Source organism: Lissotriton helveticus, chromosome 1_1 (assembly GCF_964261635.1).
Source record: "Lissotriton helveticus chromosome 1_1, aLisHel1.1, whole genome shotgun sequence".
NCBI classification, from domain to species: Eukaryota; Metazoa; Chordata; class Amphibia; order Caudata; family Salamandridae; genus Lissotriton; species Lissotriton helveticus.
Window position 1 is genome coordinate 1,947,522,475 of NC_136057.1, and position 23,216 is coordinate 1,947,545,690.

Sequence of the window (23,216 nt, forward strand, 5' to 3'; positions counted from 1 at the left end):
AACAAACAGTTCCTGGAGGTGGGTTTAAAATGGGTAGTACTTTTCAGCCTTCCCTCCTCGGTGTATATATTCAAATCCAGGAAAACCATTGATGTGTTGGAGATAGTACTGGTAAATTTCAGGTACTCATTCTGGTTGTTGAGCCAAGCTACAAAATTCGTGGCACTGTTTATATCCCCATTCCATATGATGAAGATATCATCTATGTACCGTTTCCAGGTGTTAATCTGGGAACGGTATGGATTGTCTTCATGTAGGATCTTATGCTGTTCCAGATGGTGGACGTATAGTCCCGCTAGACTTGGGGCAAAAGTACTACCCATGCTTGTTCCATGGGTCTGTAGGTATAGGGTCTCTTTATATTTGAAAAAATTGTCTTTCAAGGCCATGGTGATGCATTCTAGGACCAGGTTTCTTGGTGTCTGGTACTTCCATGTATTACTGAAGAGCACTTCCTCTATGATCTGTAGTGTCTCCTCATGAGGCAGGCTCGTATATAAGCTCTCCACGTCGAGGCTTAGTAGGAGCTGTGTGGATGGATCAAATTCCTTCTCTTCCAGTAGCTGTAAGACCGCTTTTGTGTCTTTCAAATATGTGTTTGTAGATTGTACCATTGGTCTGAGGAAAGCATCCGAGAATTTAGACAATGGCTCCAGAATCGACCCAATCCCCGAAACAATGGGTCTTCCCGGTGGATTTTCGATGTTTTTATGTATCTTCGGGATACAGTAGAAATATGTTTGTTGCGATACGATAGTTTCCATCCCAGACATCTAAGGGAGAATCTACCGTATGGTCAATTCTTACGACTCAGAAGAAACTGCACAGAATTGAACCAATTTAACAAACAGGCCAAAGATTTAAAAAACAAACTAATACAGAGACAATACCCTGTCAAAACCATTGATAAGGCGATGAAACGCGCAAGGAACAACCACAGGGAGGCACTTCTAGAAAACAATCCACAAGACAAAGGAGCAAACAAAAGACCAATTTGTGTTACGACATATACATCCATATCGAACCAGGTATCGAAAGTCATAAACAAACATTGGGGAATACTGAACTGTGGAGACCTGGATTTTGAGAAAACAATGCATGCACACCGGAGGGGCAGAAACATTAAAGACATGCTGGTACATACTAGACCACGACAAAACCCCACTGGAAGACAGAATGTGACTGGGGTCCAAGGACACTTCCCCTGTGGCGATTGCAGCTGCTGTCATCAAACCCAAAAAAGCAAAACCCTAACCTTTAGAAATGGCACATCATGGGAACAACGCCAGTTCTCCAATTGTAACACGAAGAACGTGGTCTACATGATAACGTGCCCATGTGGTCTAGAATATATAGGCATGACCACCCGACCTGTCAAAGTGAGGATAGGGGAACACAAAAGCAACATACGTTGTAAAAAAACGACCACCAAGATGGCATCACATTTTTTGGAACGTCAGCATTGCATTAATGATTTACGTTGGACGGTTATCGAACGTCTAACATCTGAAACAGGCCTGTTCCAGAAAGAACAACGATGGGTATTTCGCTTGGGAACCCACATTACAGGTCTTAATGACGACATTCCATGGAGCCAAATTACTGGACTATAATTGAAACACTACAACGTCATTAAATTCATTTTTTGGTTTCAGAAAAAGAAGGGCCTATAAGACCAAAATCAACCTGATATGTCTTTCCCACAGAGAACGATATAAGAAATTACGGAACGCCCTTAAAAAGCATGCACATAAATGGACTAGGAGAGTGTTAATAACGTTTTCTGTTCATGCCTTTGCCCATGCTGACAAACAGAATTATGGATCGCCCTATGGGATGCCCCAGAAATGAAATAAGCAATATTCAAAATTCGGGAAAAGCAACAGTACTTCCGATGGCCCAAGATGGTATACATCGCACGAGATCAGTGCCACACAGAGAGATGATTCATACGTCCGCGCATGCGCCGGTAACTAGCAAACCAAGGCGCAGTGAATACGATATGCGCGTGCTCTTCGAAAAGCTCAATAACCAGGCATGCCCAGAAGGACCCGTGTCAACAGGAACTCATGTCCGGGCTCGCGATAGGCAGGGAAGCGGATACTCCTTATTTGGTCTGCCAAAAAAACCCGGTAATTAACGAATGAGAAAAGGATATATGTTACATTGAGACCGTGAACATGTATACGATAGGCGGGGATACGGATGTCCCTTATATGGCCATCTTCCGACTTCCGCCAATTAACGAATGAGACAACACCTAAATCCCCAATATATACCGCAATGTCGCTCGCTATCGCATTTACAGCGGAGCAGCACAGGGTGGTAGAAGGAGGCCAATTTAGGCGGATTTCGTGAGTATATTACACACAAAAGCAACTCTCAGATATCCAGATCTAGCGTGGAGTCAAACAGTGAGTAAAAGGAGTAACAACACTGAAACCACTTCTTTACCCTCACAGATTGTGGATCCACCTACCTACCTTGATGTTCTGGATATGCTCATGACGCAATATACAACAGTGACCATGAGTATGTCCAAAAAGAACTAATATAAAAAACCTTAAGTGTGTCTTGTATGTTGTGTGTCATGTATGTCCCTCTTTTTTACAGGTTAATTTAACTGTTTGGGGCTCCAGGTGACTGCACCTGTCTGAGCCAGTCCTATATGGTAACCAAACTAAATTGAGTTTTTCTTTTTTTCAGGGCATGCAATTGCATGAACCAAAGATACCGCTGTAGGCACATTGTTAGCCTTCATGAGATTGTTATCACTTTTTAGTAAAAAGATAATTAAGATAACACTTTTTTATAGGAATACGTGAGTAGGGTTGGGAAGTTGTGCCCCGTCCTGAAGAAGGAACACCAGTTCCGAAACATGTCGATGCACACCAGAGGTTTTGTCCCTAATTAAGACAACTAACCTCGCTTTTTTGCACATCTTTTTAATAGCACCAGCTAGGGGTACGGAATAAAGTTTTTTCGCACCACCCACTAGCCAGGTACTTTTTAATTTTTCACTACACCCTTCACTCACATTAATCCCCTCACATGCACTCAACACACACCACACATAGTCAATTCTTGTCAACGCTCCCGCGTAGTCACAGGTCGTAGCGTGCCACATCCCTTTAGCGGGGTGCGAAGACCCCGATGATGAAGCATGACACCAAGGGGCCTGTTGGTGTGTGAGGGGTATTTTACACAACCCTGAGTGTTCCCCATCCTTGTGGTGCACACTGGAAGTAGGATTCTTCTTGTTTATTTATCAGTGCCTGTGGAGTAGGAATCCTATCTTTTTACTCTACCTCCCTTCATTGTTATTTCAGTCGATGCATAGGCCTAGCCAGGGCTTTAAATGGGCCGGGTCTCACTGGTGCTGAGCACCAGGAGTTTTTTAACGGGGCCCTCGAAACAGGTCTCTATCGGGCTCTTTTTTGTGCCCTGGCACAGGCGGTCCTTTATTTCCCGGACGGTGGTGACAGCAGGCACTCCGATGTGCGTGTGCTCACACTGCTCACTTCTCACTAGTGGAGAAGTTACGGCATGACGTCATGCCAGGTGGGGTTCAGGGGAAGGGAAATCCTTTAAGGAGAATTATTTTCTAACTGGATTTCCCTTCTCTTTTTGAAACTCGTGAGCAGCATCATCGTGGTGTCACCAGGCTTTAAGGGGAAGCTTTTTCAATATTATATACAAGCGATAGTTGCTGCTTATTTATCTTATGCAACTAACACCTATTGACGAAGCCAATAGCCCTGACTTTGTTGTAGGTAATATAAAATGGAAACGAATCTGAGCATTTGCGCGTGTTGTGGCTGGCACTGCAGTAAAGGACCGACCGCAAACCAATTGACCATCATGGCCTACCTCCGAGAGGAGCAGCCTGGCCTGAACCTCTTCATAGGGGGAACAAGACCCTGAGCGTGTTTTGGCTTTCTTGGACCTCACCAATGAAGACAGCTTGAGTTCTCATAGCAAAGCGAGCTACGGTGCCCACTTACTGGCACATGGCCCAGGCTGGCTCACTGAGAGGGAGAGAATGCTCGAATTATACTGAATCACTGGTAGCTTCAGCGTAGTATTTCACGCAATCATTCTTTTGCTCATCTGTGCCATTGTAGAAGAGGATCAGCCATTCTTAAAGCAGCCATTCCTTCTGTAGGGTGATCAACTGGCATGGGTGCAGATTCAGGACGGTGAGTGTAAAATTCAGGACAAAGGGTCAAAATTCAGGACAAAAATACAGGACAAGAAGTCAAAATTCAGGACAAAAGTATGGCATGAAAAATGCAATAGGTCTCACCTTTCATTAAGTTAACGCCATTTGCTTTGCTATACAATGCCATTAGCAAAGCAAATGGCTTTAACTTAATCAAAGGCGGGACCTATTGCATTTTCAATGCTTGTTTAAATTAGTGACTTTTGAAATTCACAACGTTATATCGTCATAACCCCATGGTTCCTTGATAAATTTGACTACTGGTGAACTAGTAAAGAGGGATCGATTTGTTCTTGCTGAAAAGAGACTGAAATGATACAGAACGGTGAAACCAGAAGCTCAACTGAATGCCTCTATTGGATGTTTGTCTGCCCTCTCGGATCATGACCCACATACATTCTTTATTTATATATCTATTTTTAACTCAGTGTGAATAAAACACTACATTCAATCAATGAGATAGCACGTTACCGCACATGTGCAAGGCAGGGCAGAAACCAACATTAATTAGCCTTTGCAAGTATGATCAAACTGGACCATACTGCAAGAGTCTGTAACCAGAAAGGGACCATTAGGCATGGCTGCCTTGTGGCAGACCTTTGTGTCTGAAAGCAGCCGCTCTACCTCCATCCAACTGAGGAAATGGCAGAATGGCCTGTCTGGCACTCCTGTCATGCAGATCCCCATCTCTGTCTGGCACAGCAGGCAGCCATTTAAATAACTGCATGAGAGCTGATGATATGGGTGGTGGGGTTTCCACAGTGCATTGACTTTTAGAATGTTCTGCACCACTAACTAATCTTGAATAAAACTAATCATTAGTGCACTTTTGCCAGTTGGATAGATGTTTCAGCAGTGATAATAGGGTAAATCCACTGTCTCTCTATAAGTTAGGCGCAAACAATGTGCTTGAGTTTACTTTTGTAGTAAAAGGCTCTGTGGTGCATGCATCTTTGATACCAGGTTTTGGAACACCCCATCATCAGATAATGCTGCTAGCAAATCACTGCGTATATTGTTTCTGTTATTGAAAGGTGATAGAAGAATAGTAGAACAGAGGAACAGTTCATATGTACTGCCACCTAACGTGGTGTCCAATAAGCAATGGGCAAATTAGATGGCTTTAACCCTTTGTCCGTGAAAGGCTTTAATTCTATAGCCATGACTATTTGGTCAGGCTCACCCGTGGATGTCCTCCCAGTTGAAATCTGGAAGGAATATGCACACACTTTTTGTCCCCTGTTAAGGCCAATCTGGAATTAATCTCTGCATTTGGTCACATTGCCACTTGCATGGAAAAATGCCATAGTCACACTTATCTTGAAAAAGCCATCTCTTGATCCAGCTGTCATGAATAACTACAGACCCATTTCTCTTTTTACATTTCCGGTGAAAATTGTAGAACGTGATGTTAGCAGGTTCTTAGTCCAATTTATAGAAAATACCAGCTACTGGAAGAAAGAAAAATTCAGATTTAGGCCTGGCCATGGTACTGAGTCAGTTTTGATTACTGCAAAGGACGAGCTAAGGATGCGAGCTGATGAAGGGCAGTCAGCGGCACTGATCTTATTGGACATCTCGGCCACATTCGACACTGTGTGTCATGCCACCCTTCTAGCTTGGCTGGAGTCAATTGGGGTGTGTGGAACTGCTTTGCAATGGTTGTGCTCGTTCCTTCAGAATAGAAGTCAAGTAGTGGCTCTACCTCCTTATTGTTCCCAGATCAGGGCCACTAATCAGGGAGTACCACAGGGCTCTGCCATCAGCCCAGTGTATTTGACATCGAAATGGCCCAATGATTAGACTTATTAAGTCTCATAAAGTGGCTTTAATTAACTACGTTGATGACACTCAGCTTATTGTTTCTTTGGCCTGTAATGAGTGCATGACTGACATTATTCAGCGTCTCAGGCTAAACTCATTGAAAGTTAATGAGGATAGGACAGAGATACCCTTCTGCGTTGCCTGTACAATCCCAGAGGTTTTATCCCCCAATTTCTGACCTGGAACACTTAAGGGGCCTGTTGCTCCTGTTAACAAACTTCGGAATCTGGGAGTCACCTTTGACGACAAACTGTGTGGAAAGTCATGTAAATAAAATGGCTGCAACTTGCTTTGCGCTCTTGAAAACCCTTTGGAAGATCCTCCTGTTGCTTCCATCTTGTTCTAGACATTTGGATGTCCGAAGCATTGTTTTTAGTTGTTTATACTACTGCAATGTTTTGTGAGTCCAAGTTTAGCAAATGCAGGCTAAGAGGCAGGACTTTTATCGTCTGGGCCACTAAGCTCTAGAATTCACTTCCTCTTCTCCTAAGAACTACAACTGACTTGTTAAAGTTTAGAAAGGCACTCAAGACCTGGCTTTTTCCAAAGTAACTGGAACTGAGTCGTCCCTGTCCTTGGAGCTCTGATCTGTCTTTTCTCATGGTCCTTCCCTCTTTTTTCCACCTTTAACCATTATGGCCAGTGCCAGGATACCATTTGGTGAATAAATAAATAAATAGTACCTTGAAAGTTTGATGTGTATTTTGTTTGTCTCTATAATTTGCATTTAACGATTGTGGTGATACAAAAGCAAGTCTGTGACTGGGGGTGAATGTTTTGCCATTGTGCAACATTCCGTCCATCATCTTGTGTATTTTGCTGTTCACCCTATGTGGGAAGGATATGCCCAGACTTGGGTCCCTTGCTCACTAGGCCACTGGAGTCAAGTTATCCTGGCTGAAGATGGCTGATAGCCAGAAACCGGTCCTAGGATGCTTGATTCCGGTCCAGGAAAGACATGGCTTGGCAGTTCGGGCTAGACTGTTCCCATGAGGCACAGGATCAAGGCTGATTTGCATATGGCCATGTCTGAACTGGCCACCGGAACCTCACACAGTGGCACACAGTGGCTCACCAACTGCGCCGACGACCTCGCACCACTGAAAACTATTCCCAGCAGACCTGGCAGCAGGAAAGCCTTGTGGTTCACCAACAACCTCAAAAACTCCAAGAAAACCTGCCGAACGCTCGAGAAAGCCTGGCGCCCTGACCAGACAGCAGAAAACACGACAGCCCTCAAGAACGCCACCCGCAAACACCACCAGTTGATCCGCACCACCAAGAGGACAACATTCAAAGAACGTCTGGACAACAACACCCACAACAGCAAGGAACTCTTCAGCATCGTTAAAGAGCTCTCCAACCCCAGCGCCTGCAACAACGACATCACACCCTCGCAAGATCTCTGCGACTCACTCGCCTCGTTCTTTCACCGCAAGATCGCCGACTTACACAACAGCTTCGGCTCACAGACCACGCACCCTACCAACGAACCAGTGCCCCCCACCACCACCCTCCGGTCCTGGACCGCTGTCAGCATCAAAGACACCACCCGCCTGATGAACACCATCCACTCCGGCTCCCCTACCGACCCCTGCCCACACCACATCTTCAACAAACTCCATCATCGCACCTCAAATCCGGAACATCATCAACAACTCCTTCGCAACCGCCACCTTCCCGGAGAGCTGGAAACATGCCGAGCTGAGCGCCCTCCTGAAGAAACCCACCGCGGACAACACGGACCTCAAGAACTTCCGCCCCATTTTGCTCCTCCCCTTTCCAGCCAAAGTCATCGAGAAGACCGTCAACAGACAACTCTCCGCCTTCCTCGAGACCAACGGATCCCTCGACCCCTCACAGTCCGGCTTCCGAGCAAACCACAGCACCGAGACCGTTCTCTTCGCAGCTACCGACGACATCAGGTCCCTGCTCGACAACGGGGAAACCGCTGCCCTCATCCTCCTAGACCTCTCAGCAGCCTTCGACACCGTATGCTACCGCACGCTGATACAGCGCCTCAGCAACACCGGGGTCCAAGGAGCGGCACTGGAGTGGATCATCTCGTTCCTCGCCGGAAGAACCCAGAGAGTCCACCTCCCCGTTCCGATCCGCGGCCACCGAAGTAATCTGCGGCGTCCCGCAACGAACCTCACTCAGCCCCACCCTCTTCAACGTCTACATGAGCCCTCTCGCAGCCATCGCTTGCCAACACAACCTCAACATCATCTCCTACGCCGACGATACCCAGCAGATCCTCTCCCTCACCAACGACCCCGCCACTGCCAAAGCCAACCTCCAGGAAGGAATGAAAGACGTCGCAGAATGGATGAAGATCAGCCGGCTAAAACTGAACTCAGACAAGACGGAAGTCCTCATCCTCGGACCATCTCCCTCGGCCTGGGACGACTCCTTGTGGCCCCCTGCCCTGGGCATCGCACCCAAACCAACGGACCACGCACGTAACCTGGGCTTCATCCTGGACTCCTCCCTCACGATGACCAAGCAAGTGAACGCCATCTCGTCATCCTGCTTCAACACCCTGCGCATGCTCCGAAAGATCTTCTGATGGATCCCCACCGAAACCAGGAAGACTGTCACCCAGGCCCTCGTCACCAGCCGTCTGAACTACGGGAACACCCTCTACGCTGGAACCACAGCCAAACTCCAGAAAAGACTCCAGCGCATTCAGAACGCCTCAGCACGACTCATCCTCGACATCCCTCGCCGCAGCCACATCTCTGCCCACCTGAAAGACCTGCTCTAGCTCCCCATCAACAAGAGGATCACGTTTAAACTCCTCACCCACGCACACAAGGCTCTCCATGACTTGGGCCCGAAGTACCTCAACAGCCGCCTCACATTCTACACACCCACCCGCCAGCTCCGTTCTGCCAAACTCGCCCTCGCCTCCGTCCCACGAGTTCGGAAGTCCACCGTCGGAGGACGTTCCTTCTCCTACCTGGCAGCCAAGACATGGAACTCCCTCCCCACTCACCTACGGCTGACCCTGGACCACCTCTCCTTCAGGAAACAACTCAAGACCTGGCTGTTCGAGCAGTAGCAACCCCCCCCCTCAGCGCCTTGAGATCCTCACGGGTGAGTAGTGCGCTCTACAAATTCTGTTAATTGATTGATTGAACTGGGGTGACTTGGTGAGCAAAATAACGATGGATTAAACCCAGAGCTGTGACTGGGGGTGAATATTTTGCCATGTGCAACATTCCGTCCATCATCTTGTGTGTTTTGCTGTTCACCCTATGTGGGAAGGGTATGCCCAGACGTGGGTCCCTTGCTCACTAGGCCACTGGAATCAAGCTATCCTGGCTGAAGACTGCTGATAGCCAGAAACCGGTCCTAGGATGCTTGATTCCGGTCCAGGAAAGACATGGCTTGGCAGTTCGGGCTACACTGTTCCCATGAGGCACAGGGTCAAGACTGATTTGCATATGGCCATGTCTGAACTGGGGTGGCTTGGTGAGTAAAATAACGATGGATTAAACCCAGATCTGTGACTGGGGGGTGAATGTTTTGCCATTGTGCAACATTCCGTCCATCATCTTGTGTGTTTTGCGATACAAAAGCAAGACCTGAATTTTGAGCAACGCCTCTCTTCTGTAAGGGTATGCTCACAGAGGTTATTGTGTGCAAACTGCTAAAGGTATCATCAGTGCATGGGTCTTCAGTACATTGAGGGATTACCCGACCTGTGAGACCTTTAATAAGTGTGTGTCCTTGATTGGTTGAGACCCTTTAAAGGGTGTCACCATTGGCATTTCAACCTACTTTTGGGTAGATGTATTTTTTTAAATAGTGTTTAGCCTTTAGTAGTGGATGTAATGGAGTATTTTACTTTTTACAAAAAAAAGTAATGGCTAGACAGCAGAGTAAGACTTGGAATGCTTTGCCGCATTACCCTGAGAGTCAAGTTCAAAATATAACATTTAGTTCCCATTTGAGATGCCTCCATTACTTGTGCTTCAGAACACTAGCAGTGAAAGATCCCATGTGATATAGCTGGGACAAAATACAACCTCTCTGACCTAAGACCTTCAAACACAGATTTATTACATTTGCCATTTAAGTACATTACATTTATTAGCACAAATAATTGATATATACAACTCTGGTAGACATTTCTTGACAAGCAGCTACAAATGGAACCAAAATACACCAGATCATGGTGAGCTGAATAATTTCAGAATCATAGAAAGGATCAATAATTTCACCAATTTACAAGCAGAATGACAAGGCCAATGTGAAAAACTACTGAACAATGATGCCAAATATTACGCAGGATTAATCCTGGGAGAACTGAAATCGTGGGTGTCCCCCTCATCCATTATACCATTAAACCAGACTGTCTTCTGCAAAAACATGGGAACAGTTACTAACATTATGGCCTAACCCACTTGATTGACACTACAAAACAAGCCAGGCAACCGTTATTCCTGTGCTTCATCGACTAAAGCTTGTCCTTTGACAACATCGATCAAGTAGGACTGTGACGGAACCTGGAAAATTGGGGCATACCACCAGCCCTTCTAAAGCAACTCATATTCCTACCACAGAGTAATGGGTAAAATTCAAACTGGGGATGGGGTCACACCTATCAAGGCGCATCACCACCACCAAAGGGCTAAAACAAGGGTGCGTCCCTGCTTCCGTGCTATTCAGCTGGACAAGTGCAATTCGCATGCCCCCAAGCTCAGTAAGACGACTATCTCCAACCTTCTTTATGCCGACGACCAAGTGTTAGTAAGCCAAATACCAATTGGTCTACAACACTACTCAATGAAACACAGGAATATTCACAGGAGAATGCACTTAAGATCAATATAAGAAAACAAATACAATGGCAATAAATCTTTCCAAGAAGACATCACCTATATGGTTCCTGGATAAACAACGAATAGAACTAGGAATAAAAAATACCTATGAGTTCTGCAAGACAACAAAGGTTCCTTCAACCCTAAAAAAAAGCACTAAGATGGAAAGGCAACACTGTAACTTTTGCCATGAAGAGCACATGCCGGGCCTTCACTGACACCCCTACTTGGGTCATCCAAACGAAAGTCATTCTGACGATGACATACGGGAGTGAGGTAATGCGAGGAAGAGATGCAAACACCGTGGAAAAAATAATCACCAGGTCATACAGAGCGATCTTTCACATTCCAAATGACGCCTCTCCTGAGCAAATAAGGCTAGAGTTTGGGCTCCAGAAACAGCTAGAGGGGCGCTTTTATAAAATGCTGGTATAAGATCAGAGGAGCAGAGCAAAACACATTAAATTGTCATCTCTGGGCTGAATTGTCACAAAAAGGGTCCTCACCAGCCGGAATATACCTCAGAGACTCCCTAAACCAATTAGGGTTAGAATTTGCATGGGAATCCTCACTGACCCATACTAGCTTTAAGAAAGTGGTCTCTAACACCATCAGAGTGATGTTAATGGCAGGAGATAAGACCGCCCTTACAAAAAGGGCACATGGCTAGCTTGTACTTAACGACTATGTTGCAGCCAAACCACAATCGTACCTGACTGCAGGATTCAACATCGCACTGAAAAAAAAATACTTTAAATATCAGCTGGGTATAATGCTAATCCTACCTCACCTTCCACCCTGGAAGAGGAAGCCTGGAGACAACACCTGATGACTATGCATTCATGGACCGGAAGTTCTTGTCTACATAATCTGCATTAGCACAAGTCTAACAAAGGAACAACGTTCACTTCTTCAACCCATTTACAACCAAGCTGGTATTCACATCTGCAGACAGAAGGTGCTGGTCTGCTTCAAATCTAATTCCACGCAATAGATCTGTCGCTTTACAAAATTCCTCAACATAGTAGAGAAGAGACTGCACACACAAATACACAGCAGAGCCAAGGCAGCCGAGCAGGACAACAAAACATAAGGAAAGAGGGCCTATCTTGCACAGTGGTAATTTGCACAAATAAATAAAATAGAATAAATAATTCTGGCACCATTGAAGGTCCCCCTTGAAATCAAATGACACCACTGTACGAAGAAAGGAAACCCTGGAACCGAAGACACTCTCCTGTGGGTTCTTTTAAACCGCACCTACTTCTAAGATGGATGGCACAAGGACTTTTAACAAATTTTAATCTTGTTTAAATTAAGTTATTTATATGTGTTATGTATATGCAATGGGTTTGATCAATCTAAGATAATAAATTACTCACTGAAATAATTACTCTAGGCTTACAGAAGCTGCTTTATTGGCTGCTACAATATAACAATCATAAGCATTAGGTAGTCAATAGAGAAGATTAGCATGTTAACCATCAATGGTTACAGTAAGATTAATCTCACAAAATCATTTAGGAGTATGGGAAGTAGCACTGTAGAGGTACTCTTATGTACAGGTCTTATGTATCATCCCCAAAACGTGCAACTCCTGCTCAGTAAGAGTGCAAAGGTGGCAGTCATCGCTATTTCTACTAATTTGAATAATTAGATCAAGATTATTCACAATTTATTCCCATTTCAGATATTTTGAGGACAATTCATAAAGCCATGAAAGAGTGCGTAAATAGATTTTGCATGAGAACTGCCTTTGTGAATAGGAAGCATGGATTCTAAATGTATTCCACATGGATTAACAACATACCTGGCAGAGCTTTGACCTTAATGGACCAGAGGTCGACTCCCTTGGCCTATGGAAATAAGTGATCAATTTCAGCCCATTTCCTGCTTCTGAAGTTCAGTGATGTAAGCAAGGCAACATACCTGTGCACTGTGGCATATATCGCCATCCTTCTGTTGTACATTCCGATGTGTCCACAATGGTGCTTTGGTAGCTGTGATATCCATCATTACATTCATATTGAACTGTATCATTGACATCGAAAAATTGCTTTTTGGGCTTGTAGGTCTTAATAGCGCCAGTCAACGTTAATTTGCACATTCCTGTAGTAGTAAGCATTTTGAAATGGTTATCATTTTATCATGAGATATTATAAAAATACGCTGCTATCTTTACACTATGTCATCCATGTACAGACATTTATAAAATAACTGAATTATTTATCTTCATTAAATCTAAAACATAACGACTAAATAAACATAGTCAATAATAAAACAAATAATCATATTTTCTTATCCCTTACACCACAAAGGTAAAAGAAATCTTCTTAAGTATAGAGTTGTTATGTATTATTGGTATTTGGGTAAATAGAGGTTTAACATTCCATATGATGATAAAAAATATACATATAGCATTTGGAATGGTGAATTACGTAGTGCGGTTCTCTGCTGAGGACACCGAATGGCTAATATAACTTCAGAGGGTTTTAGCTTCTGTTGATTGATGAGCCCAGACATATATGCAGGAGCACGAGGTGAAGGGCCTTTTATAGTTGTTAATGTCCAATAGAAGGTGGCAACAAGGCTATTAACAGCCATCTACTAATTCTACATAACACAGGTAAATAAACACTTCAATTATCTCGGTTTCGTTCATGCCAATTTCTTTGACCCTAAGAAAGTGCAATTGTGCATTATGGCTGAGAGTGATAATTGAAAAAGACCCCAAATCACAAATGAAACATCCCCTTCCAATATCCTTCATTCAGATGTCACAACATTTGCGTTTTTAATTACCTTTCCACTCCACCAAGGCAGTGAATTGATATCAACCACATGTTTGCGTTGCCTAACTGCGCAACTGTGGTTCTACAATAGATTGAACCACTGAGATGTAGAAACATATTGATGCAAAACTCACCGACATCCTTCAATGCTGATGGAAATTTGTCTATCAAATTTTGGCAGTTTTTGGCCCCCAAAATTCAGATGCAGTCAGTGCCCATGTAGTGTTTTTCAAAACATGCTGTTGAACATTTTATAGACACTACACTTGCCTTTACCTGCAAGTCATGTAACTAACTCTCCCAAACATCGTGGAGGGAGCTGAGTGGAGTGCCGGCGGCAAGTCAGCTGCATAATAGCTACAGAAACTTGGGAAGATGATTAGATAAGGCAAATGTGTGGGTGAATACAAGACAGTGTATTTCACTCTACTTACAGAATGAACAGTAGTTTAAGTTTACGCAATTTATATTGAATAATAGTGGACTCAGATAGGGCTTAGGGATCAAGGAGATATAAGAAGAATATATTTTGCAAAGTTAGCTTACTGGGTGTACAGACAGTGAATCTTCACTATTTCGAGGATTTTTTTTTGTACTGATCGCCTTGACTCTTTCTTTTATCCTCTTTAAATAATATACAGAAAACCGTGCTTAAATGTTTGAAAGACTTACATCCAATTGGCAACATGACAAGCATAATCCTATGGACAAGCTTAAAGATCTATTCAGGCTATTGTTTTTATAACCCTATATCAATTTTCATCACCCGCTGGTAAATCAGCAGATGCAGTTCCACAGTTGCTAATTTATTATTTTAACTTAGGGTTCAGGGATGATTCCTTTTTTTTTTTTTTTTTTAAATATTTTTATTGATTACGTTTTTTCCCGCTTTTACATACAGGGCACGGGAATATATTACATATAACAAGACATATCAAAAAAGAAAAGTACAGTATTTTTAAGTCCAGGCAGGGTTCCCTTTTCTTCCCCTTCCTTCCCTTTCCCCCTTTTTTTTTTTTCTCCCCCTTTTTCCCCACCAGCTAGGCAGGTATCAAAGAACATAAACATAGATTAAACAGTCCAATTCACACAAAAAGAAGAAAAAAATATATATATTGTTCAACCCTTTCAATCCGTACTCTCTTCTTTCCAGCGAGTAATAGGATCCCAAATCTGTTTACCAATTTTCCTTCCCTTTTTCCCCTTCCTTGCATAGATCTCAATCTCCAAATTATATATTGTTAATAACTTAGCCAGTCATTGATGGAATGTCGGTGGCATAGAGTCCAGCCAAGCAGATGCAATGCAGAGTCTCAAAAATGACATAGCTAAAAATAGAAAATATTCCCCTCCACCCTGCTGTTGTCCCTCCTCTTCTTTTACCCCCAAAAGAATTATTGAGGGAGTTAGGGGAATATCTATTCCCACTACTCGGTTTATGAAACCCTCGATGTCTTTTGTGAGTAACTGCAGGTGAGGACATGTTGCAAATACATGTATTAAGTCTGCTTCTGAGTTTCCACATTTAAAGCAAGTGGTTCCTGCTGTGCCACCCCATTGAGCTATCTTTGCAGGCGTGTGGTAAAGATGATATAGTGTTTTATAGTGTTGTGCCTGAAGAGGCGCTGAGCACAGCAGTGTATACCCCATTTCTAATGACATATAAAAACTTTCCTCACTAACTTCCAAGCTGCTTTTCCATTTATTTGCCCATTTTTCGATATCATCCTCCTTTGAAATCAATAACTCAGCATAAAATCTCTTTATGGTGCAATCCTCCCCTGCTTGAATCACTTCCATAATTGTATTTTTACTGAATCCTGACGGGCCACCTTTTTTATTATATAGAAAACTCCTTATTTGTAAGTACTTAAAAAATTGTCTTTTGTCTAGAGCATACTTGGCCTGCAATTCAGAAAACTGGTAAACTCCTTGCTGTCCCAGAATATCTCCTATCCTTCTAACTCCTTTTCTTTCCCATTCTGCGAGTATGGACCCAGAAACAACTTCCGCAGGCAAATTTGGGTTTCCTTTCAGTCTGGTGTATGCATTATACCGCCCCAGCCCAAATCTTTTAGTGTAAGCTTTCCAAACAGTATGAGCCGCCAGGAGTGTTTTAAACCGTTTCCTTTTATAGTAGCTGGGTTCGGTATATTTTAAGAACACATTCTCCGCTTCTAACCCCAATAGCAAGCCATAAATTGCCAATGATCCCAACTCGTCCCATCCTTCACATTCTCCCCCTCCCACCAAGCCAATCATATTTTGCAAAACTGCTGCCCAATAATAAAGCTTTAAATCTGGCAGTGCCCACCCACCCCTCTCCCGTGGAAGTGTCATAAACCTATATGCTCTCCTGGTTTTCCCCTTTGCCCATATAAATCTATTAATCATACCTTCTATCTTTTTGAACAGCTTGGCCTCAAATAATAAAGGTATTGCTCTAAAAAAATAAAGAATCTTAGGGAGAACCAGCATCTTTACTAAGTTTGTTCGTCCCACAATTGATAGGTGTAAGTTGTCTAATCTATCCAAGTCCTTCCGTACTTTATTAATTAAGGGTGTTAGATTTGTTTCCACTAAGCAATCTAGGTCAGCTGATATAGTCACTCCCGGATATGTTCCAGCTTGAGTGACTCGACTGTCTGTGCAGGTAGTATAGTGATTTTTAATTATCAGGGTCTTAGTGGTATTAAGTTTATAGCCCGACATTTCTCCAAACTTCAAAGCTTCAATTTCCACTTGGGCGATAGCCTCCGTTGGAGTTGGTGTAATTACTGCAACATCATCGGCGTACGCTAATATTTTACAATGACCAATTCGTGTAGGTAGTGATTTTATTAGATCGCACATCTCTATTCTCCGAATTAGTGGGTCCATGTACATTGCAAATAGCAATGGGGAGCAGGGACAACCTTGCCTCGTGCCTCTCCTTATCCCAAATTGTGTTGTACTCCCCGCATTCACTCGCACAGAGGCCACAGGGTCTACATACAACGCCTGGATTGCTTTGATAAATTTTTTTTGACTCCTGATCTTTCCAAGGTATGCCACAGGTAGTCCCAGGAGACCCGATCGAATGCCTTTTCTGCATCTAGTAACATGATCGCCATCGGGTCCCCTGAGACTGCTGCCGCATCAAATAATGTTATTACCTTGCGGGTGTGATGAGTGGTGCCCCTTCCAGGTATAAAGCCGTGCTGGTTCTTACTCACCACCCTATCTATTATCTTCGCATATCTTGTTGCTAATACTTTAGAAAATATTTTAGTATCCGTATTCATCAGCGTGATGGGCCTATAGGACCCAGGTTATTCCGAGGGCTTCCCTTTTTTTAAAATTATCACTATTTCAGCCCCTCCCCATGTCCCAGGTATTGATTCACCTATTTGCGCCTGTTGCATTGTCCTGATTATATCGACTTCTAGGATATCCCAAAATATTTTATAGAACTCTATTGGGATCTGATCCGGGCCTGCAGCTTTTCCAGAGGGGAGATTCGATATAGCATTTTTTATTTTTTCCCCCTGAAAAGCCTCTTCTAGCCTATCAGCCTCCTCATCCGTAAATCTAGTCACCGGAATTTCCTGTAAATAATCTCTAATTTTACATATATCTCCCCTTGTCGGTTCCTCATATAACCTCTCATAAAAATCTCTGAAAACTTCCCTTATTTCCTCTGACTCTGTATGAATCCTACCAAGGGTATCCCTGATCTCCCTCACAGTACCTAGTGCTTCTTGCTGCCTTGTTCGAACAGCTAAAGTTCTTCCCACTGCTTCACTAAATTCGTGACATTTTTCTCTTTTTGTTATATATAGTTTTGCAGCCTTTCTGGCAATGTCTCCCTCAGCGTCCCCTTTCACTTTTAAAAGTTCCAAGATTACATTATCTAATGGGGTTACGCTCATAATGCACTCCTCTAGTTTCTCTTCAGCCTTGAGTACTGCCCCAGCAAGTTCCATATTTCTCATCTGCTCCTGTTTTCGCTAGTAAGAATTAAAGCTCAGAGTCTCCCCCCGGACCCCCGCTTTAAAGGCATCCCAAACTACCCCTACAGTAGAGCTATCTCTATTAGATTTAGATTTAGCTTATTAGATTTTCATGGTCAGCCTTGAAAGACTCACCTAAAGTCCATCTGAATACACGCCCCCCAAAAATCAACGTAGGAAATTTCTCTGCCTGGCTGGATCAGAATAGGCCCCAATTGGGAGGAGATTTAGATTCTGCTGTGGAGATTTATGACAGGTGGATTCGAGCAGCCTTGTCTGTGTCTTCAAAGGCGAATGACCCCGGCAGAAGCAGGATGACTCCTTCACAACTATGGTATTCGCCCCATCTTCGAGCTCGCAAATTAGTCTGTAAAAAACTGGAGCGAGCTTGGAGGGTGGCTTATTGCCCACAAGCAAAGGCAGCTTACCGCTCTGCTCAGCGGGAATATTATGCCAATATCAAGCTGGCCAAAACTGAATATTTTGCCAGAAGAATTGAGAAGGCGAATAACAATAGCCGTGAGATCTTTTCTATAGTAAAAAGTTTCCTTTCTCCATGTGCTGAACACATTTCTATCAAGCCCTCTACGGAATGGTGCGAAAGCCTTTCCTCCTTTTTCTTGACTAAAATTGCCAAAATCCAGCAAAGTCTCAGAGCTATCGGGGGGGAGCTGGACTGAGGATAGGGTTGGATCTAATGTCGAACCCACACACACCATGGAGAGCTTTGTCCCACCTTCGGTGGAGGACACCTTAGTGGCAATCAAATCATTAAAATCTGGTGCCCCTGGTGATACCTGCCCGGCCAGGGTGTTGGCTGAAGTGGCGGAAGCAGTGGCGCCTGAGGTTTCTCAAATAATGGGTCTTTCCTTTACATCAGCCAGGGTTCCTACCGAATGGAAACAGACTAAGTTGCTTCCTTTGTTAAAAAAGGTGGGTGCAGATCCTTCTGTGCCCAGTAATTACAGACCTATATCTCTACTACCAGCTATGGCAAAAATTGGGGAGAAGCTTGCTTTCGCCCAGCTTATTGCCTTTGTAGAAACCTCGGAGCTCCTACACCCTGCCCAGTCTGGCTTCCGTGCAGCCTACAGCACTGAGTCGGCGCTGGTGGAGATTACTGAGGCCATTAGGGAATGTCTGGACAGTGGCGGCAGAGCGGCTCTGATTTTATTAGACCTCTCTGCCGCGTTCGATACTGTCCCTCATTCACTCCTTCTAACCCGATTAGCGGAGATTGGTGTGGTGGGCTCAGGACTGAAATGGGTAGAATCCTTTTTATCGGACAGGTCTCAGCAGGTCTGGATCCCACCTTTTTCATCCTCGGTGAGGCCCCTCACTACCGGGGTTCCTCAAGGCTCCACATTAAGTCCCCTGCTTTTTAATGTTTATCTTACCCCCCTCATTGTGCTTGCCGAACATATGGGAGCAAAAATCATAGCGTACGCAGATGATACGCAGCTTTTATTTACCTGGAATGATGCAGCAACTAACACAGAGGTTGTCCGTTCGTGCCTTTCCGCTGTGTTTAACTGGTTAGCAGCTGCACAGCTGAAGTGCAACGAAGACAAGACTGAAATTTTGCTGTATGGCCAATTTCCTTCCAATTTTAGAGACCTCTTGTGGCCGTCTGATTTTCCCCAGCCAGGCTCAGTTACTATCGCTGCCAAGAATTTGGGAGTCTGGTTTGGAGAGGATCTGAGATTCGAGGCACACATAAAAAACTTACTGCTGTGTGGTTCGGCTCTCTAAAAGCCATGAGAAAGTTTTTCCCGTATCTGCCATCATCAGCTAGAGAGTCGGTTGCTAGAGCTTTAATTTTATCTAGGCTCGACTATGCCAACTCTCTTTTTAGCGGCACTCCAGCTTTCTTAGTTGCCCGACTGCAGATTATAAAAAATGCGACCGCACGGCTGCTGTTTAACATTCCAAGCAGAGAAAGCGTGCGAGCACACCTAAAGGAACTTCATTGGCTGCCGATTGCTCAAAGGATAACTTTTAAAATTCTCACTTTGGCGTTTAAGGCAGTCCATGACATGGGACCATCTTATCTAAGAAAAAGATTCAGCCGTTATGTCCCCACACGGCCGCTTCGCTCAGCTGACTGCAACCTTTTGAGTGTGCCCCGCTTCCAGCTTGTACGACTAGGAGGCTACTCACTTGCTGTTGTCGCTGCTAGGACTTGGAACGCCCTTCCCCTCTCCCTGAGATTGACTGAAAATTTTGTTTCATTTAAGAAGGCACTAAAAACTCATCTTTTTAGAACAGCCTATTAGTGTTATTTTTCCTTTAGCTGGCCACTTGCTTGTTTTTTTCTTTTTCGCGCCAGGATACTCTGGAGTAATGGAGCGCGTTATAAAACAGCAAAAAATAAATAAAAAATAAATAAAAATAAATCTCTATTATTCTCAAAGAATTCTTTAATCCATACTTTCATATGATCCACATATTTTTCCTCCAGCAATAATCCCCTTTCAAAAGTCCACTGTCTTTGCTGTCTGGTGTTTACCGACTTTGTTAATGTAAGGATTAGGGGATTATGATCGCTTAGGATCCGTGGGAGTCTTTCTATCCTTGATTCCGATAATAGTGCATTCGAGACAAAGAAATAATCCAATCTTACACAGATTTTGTGTGGGGCCGAGTAATATGTAAAACCCTTATTTCCTACCCTTCTTTTCCCCCAAACATCAGATAAAGCATTATTTACCACTAATCCCTGTAGGGCATGACAAACGCGTCTTTTTCTACCAGAATATTTACCAAATGAACCTAAGCCTAGACCATTAGCACCGTTGATATTCAGATCCCCTGCCATTATAATTCTGGGAGCCCAAGTAGCTAATTCCACATCTAAAAATTGAAAAATCTCCGGATCATCCTCGGTTGACCCGTATACACTTATCAATGTAGTCCACTCCCCATCTATCATACATTCAACCATTGCCCATCTCCCCCATTGGTCTTGGGCCTTTTTTCTCAAAAGTAAACTTTTATTCCTGGATAGTATAGCTACCCCCCTTTTTTTAACGCTTTGCTGTGAAGTTACTAGTACCTGAAAGCCCAGTTGCTTCAAATAAAATTCTTGCGAGGTCATAACATGTGTTTCCTGTAACAAAATAAAATCCACATTCATTTGCCTTAATAACACTGAAGCCTTTAACCTTTTCTGAGCATCATTCAGCCCGCACACATTCCATGTTACATATCTAGTCCCCATAAGTAGTTCATTATTTTACTGTTATGTGTACTCGTATACTTATACAGTTTGTTTCTTTTTTCAATATCTCCCCTTTTCTCACATCTGTCCCCCTCACCAAGTATACTTTTCCTTCCTTTCAGCCCCAGATCTCTTATCTTGTCTCCTCTTTCTCCCGCCTCTACCCCTGCTTCTATAAGTGATTCTGTCTTTTGTTGCCGTGCCGTGCCCTGTCCCCTCCCTCCCCCCCCAGACCCCTGCCCTCCCTCCCACCCCTACTGGCAAACAGGTCAATGTTGACCTATGTCTGACAGCCGAACCCCCCCAGGAAGCCTCTCCACTCCTACTCTCCCGAAATCTCAATATCCTTTTATTGAACCTGCATCGCCGGGATTATTTATCCATGCTGCTCCCTCCCTCACTTACTTTTACTTCTTTCATTTCATTTTTTCTTTTTTTGTGTCACATAAGCGGTTTGCTTTATAGCTGCAACCCTATCATTTTGCGCTTTCCCATCTCTTTGTGCCTTCCCTTCTTTTAGGTAAGTCAGGTATTCCTGTGCCACTATTTCCGAAAAAAAGACCCTAAATTGGCCGTTTAAGCCAACTTTGAGTCGACAGGGGAACATCAGATATACCTCACATCCCACATTCTGAAAGGGTGTTATTAACTGCCTCATGCGCCACCTTCTCTCCACAGTAGTGTGGCAAAAGTCTGGGCGAGCGAAAAAAGTTATGTCCTTATATGAACGCTTAGCCACTGGCTTTGCTTTTCTGATTACTTCCTCTCTCAGCAAAACATTTCCCACGTATACTAGAATGGCCCTTGGTTTCAAGCTTGTGGTTTTTTTTGCGTCAAAGGGAACCTGTGTGCACGCTGGACCTCCTTATCCCAGTCCCACTTATCCATCTCTGGGAAAGCTTCTTTCAACAATTCTACAGTGAAGGCACGTACATCCGCCCCCTCCTTCCCTTCCTCAATCCCAAGCAGTCTTATGTTATTGCGCCTCTGTCTGTTCTCGAAATCTTCGAGCTTCCACAAGACATCTGATGATACTCTTTCTTGCTCTTCTCTGTACTCCTGCAGTTTCACAACTTCATCCTCTACTTTGCCTGTCCTCTCCTCCATTTCCCCCAGTCGGCCAGCCATTTCCGCATACATTTTATCAACCTTGCGAAGAGACCCTTGTATTTTTTTATTTGCATGCTTAGCTCTTTGACTCTCCTGCCGAGCCTCCCCCTGAATCTGCTTTAGGGTTGAAAACAAGAGATCAAAGCTTGCTGCGTAGCCTTTCTCCTGTGTCTGGGCCTGGGTCTGGGCCTGGGCCTGCAAATTATTTGGTTGTTCTGAGCCACCAGCTGCGCCCTCCTGGTACAACTGTGAGGTGGCTGCATAATCCCAATCCAGTTTTTTAGCCACACCTGATTGTATTACGCTCCCCCGTTTCTTTGCTCTTCTGCGAGTCCTTCCCTTGGTTCCCTTGGTTCTACTTGGCTTAGAGACTAAATTTCGTTTTCATACAGTATTATGTTCTGACTCTGACTCAGTATCTTGCTCTGAAGTATCTATCTGTGATACCTCCAAGTCACTTTCCGTGGATAATGATGTATCATCTAAGTTAGTGGATAAATTATGGCTTGAGACTGACTCTTCAGTCTCGACCTCTTCCTCATTATCCTCATTATCCTCCTTGTCATCATCATTCCCTGTAAAAAAACAGTCATCGCTTGGCGAGCCAGTAGCTACAGCTGCAGGGAGGTAATCAGTTCTATTGTTAGCACTCTCCTTACCCACTCCCTCGGTCCTTGCTTGAGAGCCATCCGGAACTCCCTCAGAGATATTATTATTATTAATGCCTTGTTTAGCCTTGTTGATTTTGTGTGCTGAAATTTCTGAAATGTCTGCGGGGTTATCTCCTAAGGTAACTGTGGTAGACGTGCTTATTATCTCCTGATTACCAGTAGATTGCTGTGTCGTTTCAGTCACCAAAGTGCTCTTAATCACTTGTCTACCCCCCTCTTGCTCCTTACCCGCTTGAGCTAGGGTCTTAGGCGTTAACACTGTAGGCAGAGGTATAGCCTCTGTGAGGGCCTCTCTCATGGCGGTATTATCATGTAGCTCCGTTTCATCCATTACCTCTCTTATACCTCCCTGCGCTGTACTTGTCTTTGTTAAAATGTGTTCCAGATCTGTCGCCGCTTCTGAGAAATCCTTTCTACTGTAATCTCCCCCATGCACTATAGCAGCAGCTCCGTTCTCGAGTTCCAGGGCTGACTCCTTGCCTGCAATCGACCCTCGCCGTGAGCCGCTGGTGACTCCCGCCATATCATATCGATCTTCCCGTTCTCGTTCTTCCCT

At 44.1% G+C, this 23,216-nt stretch overlaps 1 protein-coding gene across 3 annotated transcripts in view; it reads right to left on the minus strand.

Annotated features, from left to right (window-relative positions):
- The window catches only part of LOC144755181 (coagulation factor XIII B chain-like), a 1,011,791-nt gene that overhangs the window by 816,308 nt on the left and 172,267 nt on the right, over positions 1 to 23,216 (minus strand). For all 3 annotated transcript variants that reach the window (XM_078643848.1, XM_078643839.1, XM_078643857.1), the window contains exon 4: positions 12,805 to 12,984. In XM_078643848.1, coding sequence (XP_078499974.1) covers positions 12,805 to 12,984 — 180 coding nt within the window. The remainder of the gene's footprint in view (positions 1 to 12,804; positions 12,985 to 23,216) is intronic.